The sequence below is a fragment of the Malus domestica genome, chromosome 15, assembly GCF_042453785.1.
Source record: "Malus domestica chromosome 15, GDT2T_hap1".
In the NCBI taxonomy this organism is placed as follows: Eukaryota; Viridiplantae; Streptophyta; class Magnoliopsida; order Rosales; family Rosaceae; genus Malus; species Malus domestica.
The window spans coordinates 2,456,175-2,469,230 of NC_091675.1; the positions used below are offsets into that span (position 1 = coordinate 2,456,175).

Sequence of the window (13,056 nt, forward strand, 5' to 3'; positions counted from 1 at the left end):
CACTTTGAGGGGGAACCCCTAAACTTCAGCAAGGCTCCCTAATTATGTCACATACGCAGTGGGTTGTGTTGTATCAAAATAAAGTGTTTTAAGAATGACGTGGTTAGACAACTTATTTGTGGTTTTTCTCCTCTTTGAGAGTTGCTAGTGAAAGAACTAGAGCTATTGTGCACCTTCAACTCATAGTGAGTTACACTAAAGAAACCTTTCTGTCCCGGTGTCACTGCATAGAGAGAAAAGAGCACTACAATTGGTGATTAGCTTAACATTTTGGTATATTTCATTTGACCAGAACGCCCTCTTTGTTTTCTTGGATGATTGGCTCCCTCACGGGCCTTAGAGTATGATTCTTTTCCCTTTCTTTTTCCCTCATCTTCTATTTGAACGGTCACGGTTAAATCACATTAATATCTTATATTAATTTTTTATAACAAAAAAAAGAGACAAAATAAGAAAATGTAAGAAGAAATGATGAAAAGAAAAGTGGGGAGAATCCTAGTCCCACCACCTAATATGCAATGCATATTGATCCCTTACGCAAAACAAAGAGTTCCAAGTCAATGGATAGGACATCACACCGGCCATTCAATTTACTTTACTTGACTGATAAAAAATAAAATAAAAATTTCCAAATCAATGGATAGGACATCACAACTACCATTCAATTTACTTTACTTGACTGATAAAAAAAAAATTTAACGAAAATTTTTTGATACTATTTATTTTAACGAAAAATCACATTTTTATTTTAAAAAGTTTATCTTAATATTATTCATTTTACACTTTTTTTTTTTTTTTTTTAAATTGATTGGCTTGGAAATTGGAATCGTCATATAAGCTTGGATAAAAGAGAGGCAATGCCACAAAATATCATGCTTTTCTTGTAGATCATATCTTTTTCCACTGTCGACCAATTTCTGAAGAGAGGTTTAAAAAATGGCAGACGGGATCATTTTCATGCTACTGGATCGGCTGGCTTCAACAGCTTATGAATATGTGGACGGTGAGGTGAAACATGTTTTGGACGCCAAGAAAGATATTGAAGAATTTGCTGACAATCTCAAGGCTATTCAAGTTGTACTCGAAGATGCGGAGCAAAGGCAAGTGAAGGAGGCCAGCGTGAGGATTTGGTTGGATCAGCTCAAAGACATATCCTTCGAGATGGTGGACGTGCTGGACGAGTGGAACACTGACATGCTGAGATAACAGGTTGAGAAGCAAGAACGAGAAAGTGAAAATGCTCTTGTTCTTAACAATAAGAAGAAGAAGAAGGTAACTCTCTCTGTTTCCCCTAGCTGCTTTTGTTTTGGCAAAGTCAGACGGGTAATTTTCCGTCGTGACATTGCGCGTAAGATAAAAGATCTGAATGGTAGACTAAGTGCGATTGATGAGCAGAGAAAAAGGTATGAGTTTCAACACATAGAAAGAGGCATTCAACAATTACCTGAACGGCAGAAGACTTCGTCCTTCGTCGTCATTTCAGAGGTATTTGGTCGAGGAAAAGAAAAAGACATTTTGATAACAAAATTGTTGGGTGATGGTGGAAAAGATCGGATGGGGCTCCTTATCATCCCTATTCTAGGAATGGGCGGAATGGGAGAGACAACTCTAGCCCAACTAGTTTATAATGATAGCAAGGTTAAATCCCATTTTGAAAAGAGAGTGTGGGTTTGTGTCTCAGACCCTTTTGATGAGATTAAGATTGCCAAATCCATAAGTGGTGATGGTGCCCCAAGTTCAAATGAGTTGGACTATGTCTTGCAGTGCATGTCAAGATCTATCGAGGGCAAAAGGTTTCTCCTTGTCCTAGATGATGTGTGGAACCACGATAGTGAAAAGTGGGAACGATTAAGGGCACCACTAATACAAAGTGGTGCTCATGGCAGTAGAATATTGGTGACCACAAGAAAGCATGAGGTTGTTGATATGATGAGAGCAACAAGTGACATGATTAGTTTGGGAGAGTTGAGTGAAGGATATTGTTTATCAATCTTCAATCACATGGCGTTTGCTGATAGAGAAGTAGGTGAGTCTAAAGCGTTTGAAGATATTAGTAAGAAAATTGTAGAAAAATGTAAGGGTTTGCTTCTTGCCGCAAAAGCTTTAGGCAGTCTCATGCACAATAAGAGAACAAGGAGGGAATGGCTAGATGTTTTGAATAGCAAGATATGGGATCGAGAAGAGGTGGAGCAAAAAGTTTTCCAACCGTTATTACTAAGTTATTATGATTTGGCCCCATCAATCAAATGTTGCCTTTTGTATTGTGCTAGTTTTCCTAAAGATTTTGAGTTTGAGAGAAAATATTTTATTAATCTTTGGATGGCACAAGATTATCTTAATTCAAAAGGGAATAAAGATGAGGGAGAAATTGGTGAAGCATTTTTTGATAACTTAGTTGCACGATCTTTTTTCCAAGATTTGGTGAAAGATAGTGTTAGTGGTAAAGTTATAGGTTGCAAAATGCATGATATTGTTCATGACTTTGTGCAATCTCTCAACAACAACGAATGTTTGATCATGGATGCTGAGGGTGTTGGCAATGAAGTAGAGGTTTTGGGTGAAAAGGTTCGTCATTTGACCTTAAGGTTGAAATGTGGTGAGCCACTCCCACCTTCTAATGCATGTTACAATTGCAAAAATTTACGTACACTCACAAGAATCTCAAACTCGATGTATGGTTCAACCATTTCTACGATAGAATCAAATTTCATTTTGCAACTAAAATGTCTTAGGACATTAAATTTGCGTAAAAATGGCATAATTGAAGTCCCAAAGGAAATTGGTGAATTGATACATTTGAGGCATATTGATTTGTCAAGGAATGAAGGTTTGAAGATATTGCCGGACAGTATATGTGAGATGTACAATTTGTATACCTTGCGCCTATATTATTGCAGGTCACTTGAAAAACTACCAGATAACATGGGAAAGTTGATTAGCTTAAAGCACCTTTATGTTTTTGGCTGCGATATGCTGGAGTACTTGCCAAAAGGGATTCGGAGACTACAAAAATTGAGAACAATTGAAGTGTGTGTTGTGGTTTGTGATGAAGATGAGGACAAAGAAGCATTACAACTGGGAGATCTGAGGGGCTTGAACCTTGATGGCCGTCTCAACATAATATTAAAGGGGAATGTGAAAGATGAGAGTGAGCTTGAGAAAGCACAATTGTGGCGCATGAAGCAACTCTTTCCTCTCGGAATTAATTCTTACTATGTCCAATACATGCAGACATCAAGCACCGTTGAAATACTGAATGTCTTACGACCGCACGAAAATCTGGAATCTTTAAGCATTCGTGTGCACTCAGGCGCCACCTGCCCTAATTGGATGATGTCTTTGCACAACTTAAAAATCATCTTTCTATCTGGATGGAGTGAATGCAAGTTTTTGCCTCCTCTTGGGAAATTGCCATACCTTGCAAAACTGACCATAGTGCTAATGATGAAGGTGAAAAAGGTTGGTGGTGAATTTTTGGGAGTAGACCAAGATGAAACGTCAATGAAATCATCATCATACTCATTTTTCCCAAAGTTGAAAGAACTCGAAATTGCCTACATGGAAGCGTTGGAAGAGTAGGAAGTAGGCGTGGAAGGGTGGAACAAAGAGGATTCTGAAATTTCAATCATGCCATGCCTTTCCTCCTTAGAAATTCGTGACTGCCATCACATAAAAACGCTGCCAGACTTCCTTTGCAACACTCCACTGCAGGATCTTACCATTTACAATTGTTCGACGCTTTCTAAGCGTTGTAAACAAGGCAGTGGAGAAGAGTGGCCCAAGATTTCTCACATCCCAAACATCAAAATCAACATCGACTTCTCATGTAATTCAGCTCTATCTATCTTATTTACTCATTTATCTATGTATCAATTACAAATGCTATCATCAAACTTAATTTGCTTATTTTTCTTCTTCAGAATTCATATGATCTTCAAAGGACATGAGCAATGCGGATCATGTAGTGACTCGCAAGGTAGGCATATATATTAATCTCTTTGGAAAGGTGATTTTCTTCTTTTATATATATCAAATTAGTAATGATTATTTAACTTCTCATGCACATCTTACTGATTTATGATCCGCTTTTAGGTAATTATTCATCTGCACGTACCAAATTCGATATCAAGTTTGCACGGCACAGGGATTTGCTTATCTCAGTTGCTCAAGTTTTCGCAGAGCGGATGTGAGCCAAGTTAAGGAGCCTCGTGCCTCAGATGGGTGGGGATCATGTAATTTATGTCCTCTGTAACATAAAGTTTATAATATACCGTTAAGATTAGTGATCACTGATCACACACGTGGCTTTGAACCCCGTGATGTTAATGTTGGGATTTTGTTCTCCCTTTGATCAGGGTGATAAAGCTCGCGTGATTCAGACGATTCTGTTTATGTCAGCAATAAAATGATTCAAAAATTCCTCGGAACATGGCTTCCAACGGTGATGACTGCGTCATTTGCTTTTACCCTGCCGGTGTTGTCAATCATCAATGATTACTCTGATCGAAATTTTAGAAGTGAACATGAGGTATGTATTGAAACACGTTATTCAAAGAGTATAAATCACATGAATTTACTTCTTAAATTGCTCTAAGAAATTTCAGTTATAAACTTTGGAGACGAAAAATACATGGATGAGGAATGTGTATGATTGCTGAGATTTGAGGTCACAATGAGAACGAGCAAGTGTAGTGAACCAGAGTATTGACCTGCAGGTGCAAATTGTCATGCCGCTCCTTTCTCCTTCTCTCCCTTGTCCTTTCCATATATCTGTGAATGCTTTAAAAGAACGGGATGTTAGAAGAACTCAGAGACATCAAAACCTAAATCAGTCTCTTCCTATGAACCGAATTGAATCAAGTGATCAAATCACAACATTAACAAGAACGAAAACAAAATATAGACAGAACATAAAAGAATACTAACCTGCAGACATGTTGCTTGATGAAGAAGCCATTGCAGCACTTACACAACCCTTCTCCTCTCTTCAAATCTCAATGCTCTCCCAAGAATAGGTTATTGGTGCAAAGATGAGAGCGTTCTTATGTGAGAGCAGTGGCTTATGTATATATACTAAGCATATCGATTGCCCTATTACAATCCAATAAGGAATATGAGTTCTATTTATGTGCAAATACAAGAGTTCTCAATATCCTAGTCACAATAGGATTACTCCTGCCAACATGACTAGGACTTCTTTTATGATAATGTTAATTATCCCAAAACATGTAAGAATCATACTCATACTCTAACATTCTCCCACTTGAGTATGATTCTTCACAACAGATAATTATCTCAAACGTATCAAAAAAGGTGATCACACAAGTCTTTTATCAATTACACTAGTGCACAGATACATCCAGCTTACACAAACCAAAACAATGAATTTGTAATCTCCTTTGTAACACAGAATACAACATCATCTTACAAATCACAATGTCCAATTTATGCTTATAGCAATGCATCTCAATACAGGAGTAAACCCAAAATATATACTCCCACTCACATAGCCCAAAATCAATACCAAAATATCCATCAGTGAACTGTTAACTCAAAATCATTCACGAAGGAGTGAACAACACAGTTATGACACATTCAATAGCTTTATCAGTACCAAAAATTGATTCACAAGCTTTTATTGAATCGAAAAACTATTTTGTAGAACAATTAATCACAGAAATATCTGGAAAAATTGCGCTGAATAAAAACATAACAAACTGCAAACAAAACAAACAAGAAAACTAACTAAAACACTTAGCTTCCAGAAAACTTTTGCAGAAAACCTCCACTTTGAAAAGCATTCTACTGTCATCTTCCAATAGCTCTAACATACTTTTGAATATAGCAACAATTACTCCCACTTTTCAAAAGCTTCCAATACTCCCATCCGAGTTACATGAGTCTTGAAAATTCCATTTGGCAATGCCTTTGTTAAAGGATCGGCAATCATCAAATCAGTAGTTAAATGTTCCACCACTATTGCACCTTGCTTAACTTTCTCTCTGACTTTTAAGAATTTCACATCCATTAACCTCGAGGCTGAAGTCCTTTTGTTGTTCTTTGAGAAGAACACTGCAGAATTATTGTCACAGAACATCTTCACTGGTTTTTGTATTGAGTCTACAATCTTCAACTCACTGACAAAATTCTTAAGCCAGACTGCCTGTTTCATGCCTTCAAAGCATGCCACAAACTCTGCTTCCATAGTAGAGGTAGAGATCATAGTTTGCTTGGCACTTCTCCATGAAATAGCACCTTCATTAAACATGAAAACATAGCCACCAGTTGATTTTCTTTCATCCAGATCACCAGCCAAATCAGAATCGGTATAACCAACTACTTCCAGTTCTTTTGCTCCACCATAAACTAACATGAAGCCTTTTGTTCTCTGTAAATACCTTAATGCCTTCTTAGCTGCCATCCAATGTGCTTCACCTGGATTAGATTGAAATCTGCCCAGCAAGCCAACAATGAAAGCAAGATTCGGCCTAGTACATATGTTGGCATACATTAAACTGCCCACCAGAGAAGCATACGGTTTTGTACTCATCTTTCTCTTTTCCAACTCGGATTTAGGACATTGATCTCGAGTGAATTTGTCTCCTTTATTCACAGGTACATCAGCACCGTTACAATCTTCCATATTGAACCGAATCAAAACTCTCTCAATATATCATTTCTGTGATAGCCCCAGAAACTTCTTTGCTGTCTCTGATGATCTCAATCCCTAGGACATAATGAGCCTCCCCCAAATCTTTCATCTCGAAGTTAGAACTGAGCATAGTCTTGGTTTCATGCAGCAATTGCAAATTAGAACTAGCTATCAAAATGTCATCCACATATAGTACCAGAAATATGAATTTGGTACCTTTGAACTTGGAGTATATGCAGTCATCAAGCTTGTTCTCAGTAAACCCGTGTGCAGTCACAACTTTATCAAATTTAATATACCATTGTCTAGAAGCTTGTTTAAGTCCATAAATTGACTTATTAAGCTTGCAGACCAAACTATCCTTCCCCCTTTCAATGAATCCAGGTGGCTGCTTCATATGAATAGTTTCTTCTAATTCACCATTGAGGAAAGCTGTTTTTACATCCATTTGATGTAATTCAAGATCAAAATAGGCTGTTAATGCCATGATAATCCGCATAGAGTCCTTTGAAGAAACTGGGGAAAAAGTGTCACTAAAATCAACCCCTTCCTTCTGTGTAAAACCCTTTGTTACCAGCCGAGCCTTGTATCTTTCAATTCTACCTTGAGCATCTCTCTTGGTTTTGTAAACCCACTTGCAACCTATTGGTTTAGTTTTAGAATCAGATTCCACCAAAGTCCAAACATTGTTCTTGGACATGGATTCTAATTCTTCTTCCATAGCCTTCTTCCATAATACAGCTTGTGGACTTGTCATTGCCTAAGAATAGGTCAGTGGATCATCAATATCTCCTAGATCGAATTCATTCTCCTGGAGGTATACATAGTCATTTGAAAGAGTCGGTTTTTTCACTCTTGTTGAGTGTCTCACAGGTTGCTGCACAGGTTGATGATTGAGTTCTTGAATTTCTTCAGACACAGATGCAAGATTATCCTCAGCAACAGGCTGCAACTCATTTTTAGTCATCTCAGTGTCTTCATCTCTAATTGCAGATGGTGTGTTTGAGAAAATTGGAATCTGCAGACAGTCATTTATTGCATCATCATTAGTTGTTTGGTCAATTTCTTCAAATACAAAAGTTTCAGCTACCATATCTGCAACATCTTGGTCTTCAATGAACACAACATTATGAGTCTCTTGAATCCGTGAATAAGCCTGTGGACAATAGAATTTATAGCCCTTGGATTTCTCAGAATATCCAATAAAGTAACAAGTTGTAGTTCTGGCATCTAACTTCCTTTCATTCGGATTATAAATTCGGCCCTCAGACTTGCATCCCCATACATGGAAATGCCCAAAGCTAGGCCGTCTACCTGTCCAAACTTCAAAAGGTGTTCCTTTCACAGACTTAGTGGGCACTCGATTCAAAATATAGTTGGCAGTCTTGAGTGCTTCACCCCAGAGAAAACTAGGCAGTTTTGATCTTGAAATCATACTTCGAACCATCCCAATTAAAGTTCTATTTCTTCTTTCTGAAACACCATTTTGCTGTGGTGTCCCTGGAGTAGTATACTGCGCCACAATGCCTTGTTGCTGAAGATATATTGCAAAAGGGCCCTTCTGTTGTCCAGCTTCAGTGTACCTGCCAAAATACTCTCCCTCTCTATCTGATCTAACAATTTTAATTTGTCTATTCAACTGCATCTCAACTTCAGTCTTAAAGATTTTAAAACAGTCAAGTACGGCTGATTTTTCACTAATGAGAAAAGTAGAACCATATCTAGAGAAATCATCAATGAAATTCACAAAATAGCTATTCACACTTATGGTTTTAACAGGAAAAGGACCACAAACATCAGTATGTACAATCTCAAGAAGGTTTTTACTCATTTTTGCTTCAAAATTTCTGATATTTGTTAGCTTTCCTTTCATACAATCAACACACTCTTTTGCATTTTTGAAATCAAGTGCAGGAATCAAGTTTGTCTTAGCTAATTATAAAACTCTTTCTTTTGAAATGTGACCTAGTCTTTTATGCCATAAACTATATGAAGACTCTGATTCATGCATGCGTTTAGCAGTAGTACTCAAAACAAGGGATGGTTTTTCAAATATGTAGTCTATCTCCCACAGTTCATCATGCAAAATAGTTGTCCAAAGTAAGGAATTTATTTTGTTTTTCTGAAAAAACTTTATGCATGAATCATCACAAAGAAAACCGAAACCTTGTTTGACCAATTTTGATGCAGAAATCAAACTTCTTCTCATATCTGGAACATAAAGAACATCTTTCAAATGAAGAACAAAACCTGATTTCATTTTAAGTTTCACAACCCCAATTGCTTCAACACCTACTTTTGTCCCATTCCCCACAAAAACATTATAGGAGTCTTTATAAGTTTGTTTTTGTTTTTCAAATCCATGTAATATGTTTGTAATGTGAACTGAACATCCTGTGTCAAACCACCAAGAATTAGCAGGAATTTCAATCAAATTTGATTCTACACAAACATAGACATTAGTTCTTCCTTTACTCCTTAGCCAATCCTTGAATGTTTCACAATCCTTTCTATAATGACCCTTGAGTTTGCAGTGATGACATCTAATTTTCGTCACATCTTTCACATTAAGTTTGTTAGATTTAGAGGGTTTTGAGTATTTTGCAGATTTAGCAGACTTATTGGCATGATTAGAGAATTTAGATGCCTTACCAGAAGCAATAGTGGTATCCTGATTTCCAGCATGCACTAGGTTCACATCTTCTGTTTCTCTCATTTTCTCTTGCCTCTGCCGAGTTTCCTCTTGCACACATTGAGCAATTAACTCATCCACAGTCCAAGTCTTGTCTTGAGTGTTGTATGACACTTTCAACTGGCTATACTTCACTGGAAGAGCTTGCAGTATCATAAAAACCAGTTGTTTCTCACCGATATTGACCTCCATGGAATTGAGTTTCTCTGCTGCATCCGACATCTTCATGATGTGATCTCTAATGGATGCATTACCTTCAATCTTGTAGGTTGTCAAGATAGACATATATTGACTGATCTCTGCCTTCTCAGATTCTTTAAACTTATTCTCAATGGCCTGAAGATAATCAATAGCAAGATCATGCTTCTTGATTCCCCCTCTAACAGTATCTGTCATCCCACTTTCAAGGATGGATAAAGCAATTTTGTTGGCCCTAGTCCACCTTTCAAACTCAGCCTTCTCTGTTTTGGTACTTTTGTCGGTCAATGGTGATGGTCTAGGCGTATCTAATGCTATATCAAACTCATTAAGAGTAAGCAATAGACCAATTTCACGCCTCCATCTTTTATAGTTACTACCCCCAGTGAGAATAGGAACACTAGCAAGGTTGAGAGTCTTTAGAGGCACTGCAGACATGTCAAAATGAAATCACAAAAAAGAACCATAAGTTCCTGATTTCAGTCTACAATTACTAAGCACATCACTGTAATGAATCAATTTAGTCATATATACAGACTTTTCAATGAATTTGAAAAGCATATATAGATCAAACAACCCTACAGTGATGAACACGTTGTATTCTGCAGATTCATAACTCATGGTGTTTTCCAATTCCAACAGATCAACACAATAAACGAAATAAATCAGTTAATCTGTGCAGAATAATCATGCATAAATTCAAATTTTCAATTTTTAACTACTATTGAATAAATTAGAGAACACTATATTCTTCATTAATCAATCTCAAGAATCAAATAACTCTTGTCAAGAATTACCTTAAATTCACGATCCAAGAAATCACGCAGCGGAATGTAAAAGTTGAAACATGAATCTAAAAGAGATGTGTTTCCTAGATTATCACTTGGATCTGATTTGAAGAACCGATAAGTCGAATACAAAACCAGGTGTTGTGTGAAGAATTTCTTTCTTTACAGAATACCAAAAGTCAAAACGCCTCCTTCCCTTTTTTTTTGTTGAGTCCAAAAACGACGTCGTTTATTATGAAAAAAAAAAAACCAACGCAAATCAGTTCCTCAATTGCAGTTCGTGTTCTGCAGACTTGAATTTAATCACAAGATTTATTTTGGCTCTGATACCACATGTTAGAAGAACTCAGAGACATCAAAACCTAAATCAGTCTCTTCCTATGAACCGAATTGAATCAAGTGATCAAATCACGACATTAACAAGAACGAAAACAAAATATAGACAGAACATAAAAGAATACTAACCTGCAGACATGTTGCTTGATGAAGAAGCCATTGCAGCACTTACACAACCCTTCTCCTCTCTTCAAATCTCAATGCTCTCCCAAGAATAGGTTATTGGTGCAAAGATGAGAGCGTTCTTATGTGAGAGCAGTGTCTTATGTATATATACTAAGCATATCGATTGCCCTATTACAATCCAATAAGGAATATGAGTTCTATTTATGTGCAAATACAAGAGTTCTCAATATCCTAGTCACAATAGGATTACTCCTGCCAACATGACTAAGACTTCTTTTATGATAATGTTAATTATCCCAAAACATGTAAGAATCATACTCATACTCTAACACGGGAAGCAACCACGTGTTTTAAAAAGTTAAATAACATGTAGTTGTATATGTTCAAATGCAGGGTGTTGGCATGCTGCTTGAAGGAATTTTTGGTGGTGCTGTCGGTACCACTGCTTCTGTGTAAGAAAGCCTTTTTGCTTGACATATATGTTGATATTCCCTTTAGATAATTTGTTGAACGTCTTGCTAGCTATCAAAGAATATTGGATATCAACGGAAGAAAGTTTGCTAATAAAGAATATGAACTCACTCATTTTCCGAAATGTGTTGCAACGGAAATGTTGGCTTGCTTGGATTAACACACATAGGGAGCAGGAGTGTGGTGCAGATTTCAACTGGTTTCATGTTCTTCTCTATATTTGATTCGTTCTTTCCTTCTGTTTGACATGTCACACCGTGGGGTTACCGCATTGTGTTTTGACAGTGTTAATTTTACGTTTTTCAGGGAAGTTTGGCGCTTTCTTTGCATCGATTCCTTTGCCGATATTTGCTGCCATGTACTGTGTTTTATTTGGAATTGTTGGTGACTGATTCTATTACCATTTCTAATCTTCTTAGGATCATTTAATCACCAAAAGGGGCTCACATTTGTTTCCTCTTATCTGCAGCTGCTGTTGGGATCACATTCATTCAGTTTGCAAATAATAATTCCTTGAGAAACATCTATGTTTTGGGTCTTTCCCTGTTTCTTGGGATATCAATACCTCAATATTTTGTCTCGAACTCCAGCCCGAATGGTGTCGGGCCAGTTAAAACAGACGGTGGATGGGTAAGTAACACAAGATCAATTATTACATACGGTGTTTGGATTTCTTTGCATGTTTTATTGATGTTTTCGTTTATCTGAAATGCTACATCATTTTGATGGCTACAGTTTGATGACATATTGAACACAATCTTCTCATCGAGCCCGACAATGGCGATAATCGTGGGGACGCTGCTGGATAACACGCTTGACGCGAAGTATGCGGTTGACAACAGAGGACTTGCATGGTGGAGGCCATTCCAGAGCAGGAAAGGAGATGTTAGAAATGAAGAGTTTTATAGTCTACCTGTTAGGATACGGGAGTACATCCCTACCAGATTTCTCTATTAAATACAACAGAACATGTTTGTAAACTATGAGCAGGTTTAATTTCTTGTTCTTTAACTGTTTATGTACATGATGTGAGGGTTTGTTATTAATTTATATAGAACTATTGTATCCTAGAAGCCCAAAGGGCATGGCAAACAGACTCAACAACAAAAACCCTTGTTAGAAGGCCATTGCCTCTGCCCTTTGCCCCATAGTTGTTAATATAGTTGGAAAGGAAGAAAAATGAAAAGGGCATTTCCACTTTGAGGGGGAACCCCTAAACTTCAACAAGGTTTCCTAATTACGTCACAAACTCAATGGGATAATGTCGTATTAAACTAAGGTGTCCTATGAATGACGTGGTTAAACAACTCTTTTGTGGTTTTTCTCTTCTCCTTTCTCTCGATACACATTTAGCTCATTTTGGAGATTATAAAACCCTAAATATATAAATAAATGAATAATAAGTTACATGTCATTTGCTATCATGGTAATTTATGTGCTATTTGAAAGAAAAACTTGTGTAGAATGGTAGAACCACATGTATTTGGACGGTCCTATTTGACCCACTAAACTAACTCATTGTATGAGCTGCTTTGATGTGTATCACTCTGATTCCTGTTAAGACTTACAATTTTGGTTATTAAAAGAATCTTTAATTCTGTATATAGTCATCTTTGCATTTCCATAGTGAATGACACTAAAGAAACTTTTGTGTCCCGGTGTCACTGCATAGAGAAAAAAAGAGGACGATGACACCGGAGCAAGGAGATACCTATTTTTACAAACGTCCTCTTGTTTGCTTGGTCGATTGGCTCCCTCAACTAATATGCAAATATGCAATGTATATCGATCCC

At 37.1% G+C, this 13,056-nt stretch overlaps 2 protein-coding genes across 6 annotated transcripts; both read left to right on the forward strand.

Moving 5' to 3' along the window:
- Positions 1–783: 783 nt before the first annotated feature.
- On the forward strand, positions 784–3,808 carry LOC139192267 (putative disease resistance protein RGA3). The gene has a single exon (XM_070814093.1). It carries the CDS (start codon positions 1,555–1,557, stop codon positions 3,577–3,579), a length of 2,025 nt encoding a protein of 674 aa, XP_070670194.1. The 5' UTR covers positions 784–1,554; the 3' UTR covers positions 3,580–3,808.
- Positions 3,809–4,093: 285 nt separating this feature from the next.
- Positions 4,094–12,336, forward strand: LOC103441645 (nucleobase-ascorbate transporter 3-like). 5 transcript variants are annotated; one of them, XM_070814094.1, is made up of 7 exons: positions 4,094–4,221; positions 4,356–4,528; positions 11,186–11,244; positions 11,433–11,462; positions 11,570–11,643; positions 11,733–11,893; positions 11,999–12,336. In XM_070814094.1, the coding sequence occupies exons 2-7, from the start codon at positions 4,406–4,408 to the stop codon at positions 12,218–12,220; spliced, it is 669 nt and encodes a 222-aa protein (XP_070670195.1). In that variant the 5' UTR covers positions 4,094–4,221; positions 4,356–4,405; the 3' UTR covers positions 12,221–12,336. The 5 variants fall into 5 exon arrangements, with proteins under 5 accessions (XP_070670195.1, XP_028950473.1, XP_070670196.1 ...); XM_029094640.2 differs by lacking the exon at positions 11,433–11,462; XM_070814095.1 differs by lacking the exon at positions 4,094–4,221 and having other exon boundaries at positions 4,361–4,528; positions 11,433–11,485; positions 11,569–11,647.
- Positions 12,337–13,056: the final 720 nt, after the last annotated feature.

Excerpts from the sequence above, each read along its gene's own strand:
- LOC139192267 (XM_070814093.1), top strand. The coding sequence starts at position 1,555 with ATGGGGCTCCTTATCATCCCTATTCTAGGAATGGGCGGAATGGGAGAG.
- LOC103441645 (XM_070814094.1), top strand. The coding sequence starts at position 4,406 with ATGATTCAAAAATTCCTCGGAACATGGCTTCCAACGGTGATGACTGCG. Across the intron at positions 11,245-11,432 it reads GTCGGTACCACTGCTTCTGT|GGAGCAGGAGTGTGGTGCAG; the intron begins GTAAGAAAGCCT and ends TAACACACATAG. Across the intron at positions 11,894-11,998 it reads TTAAAACAGACGGTGGATGG|TTTGATGACATATTGAACAC; the intron begins GTAAGTAACACA and ends TGATGGCTACAG.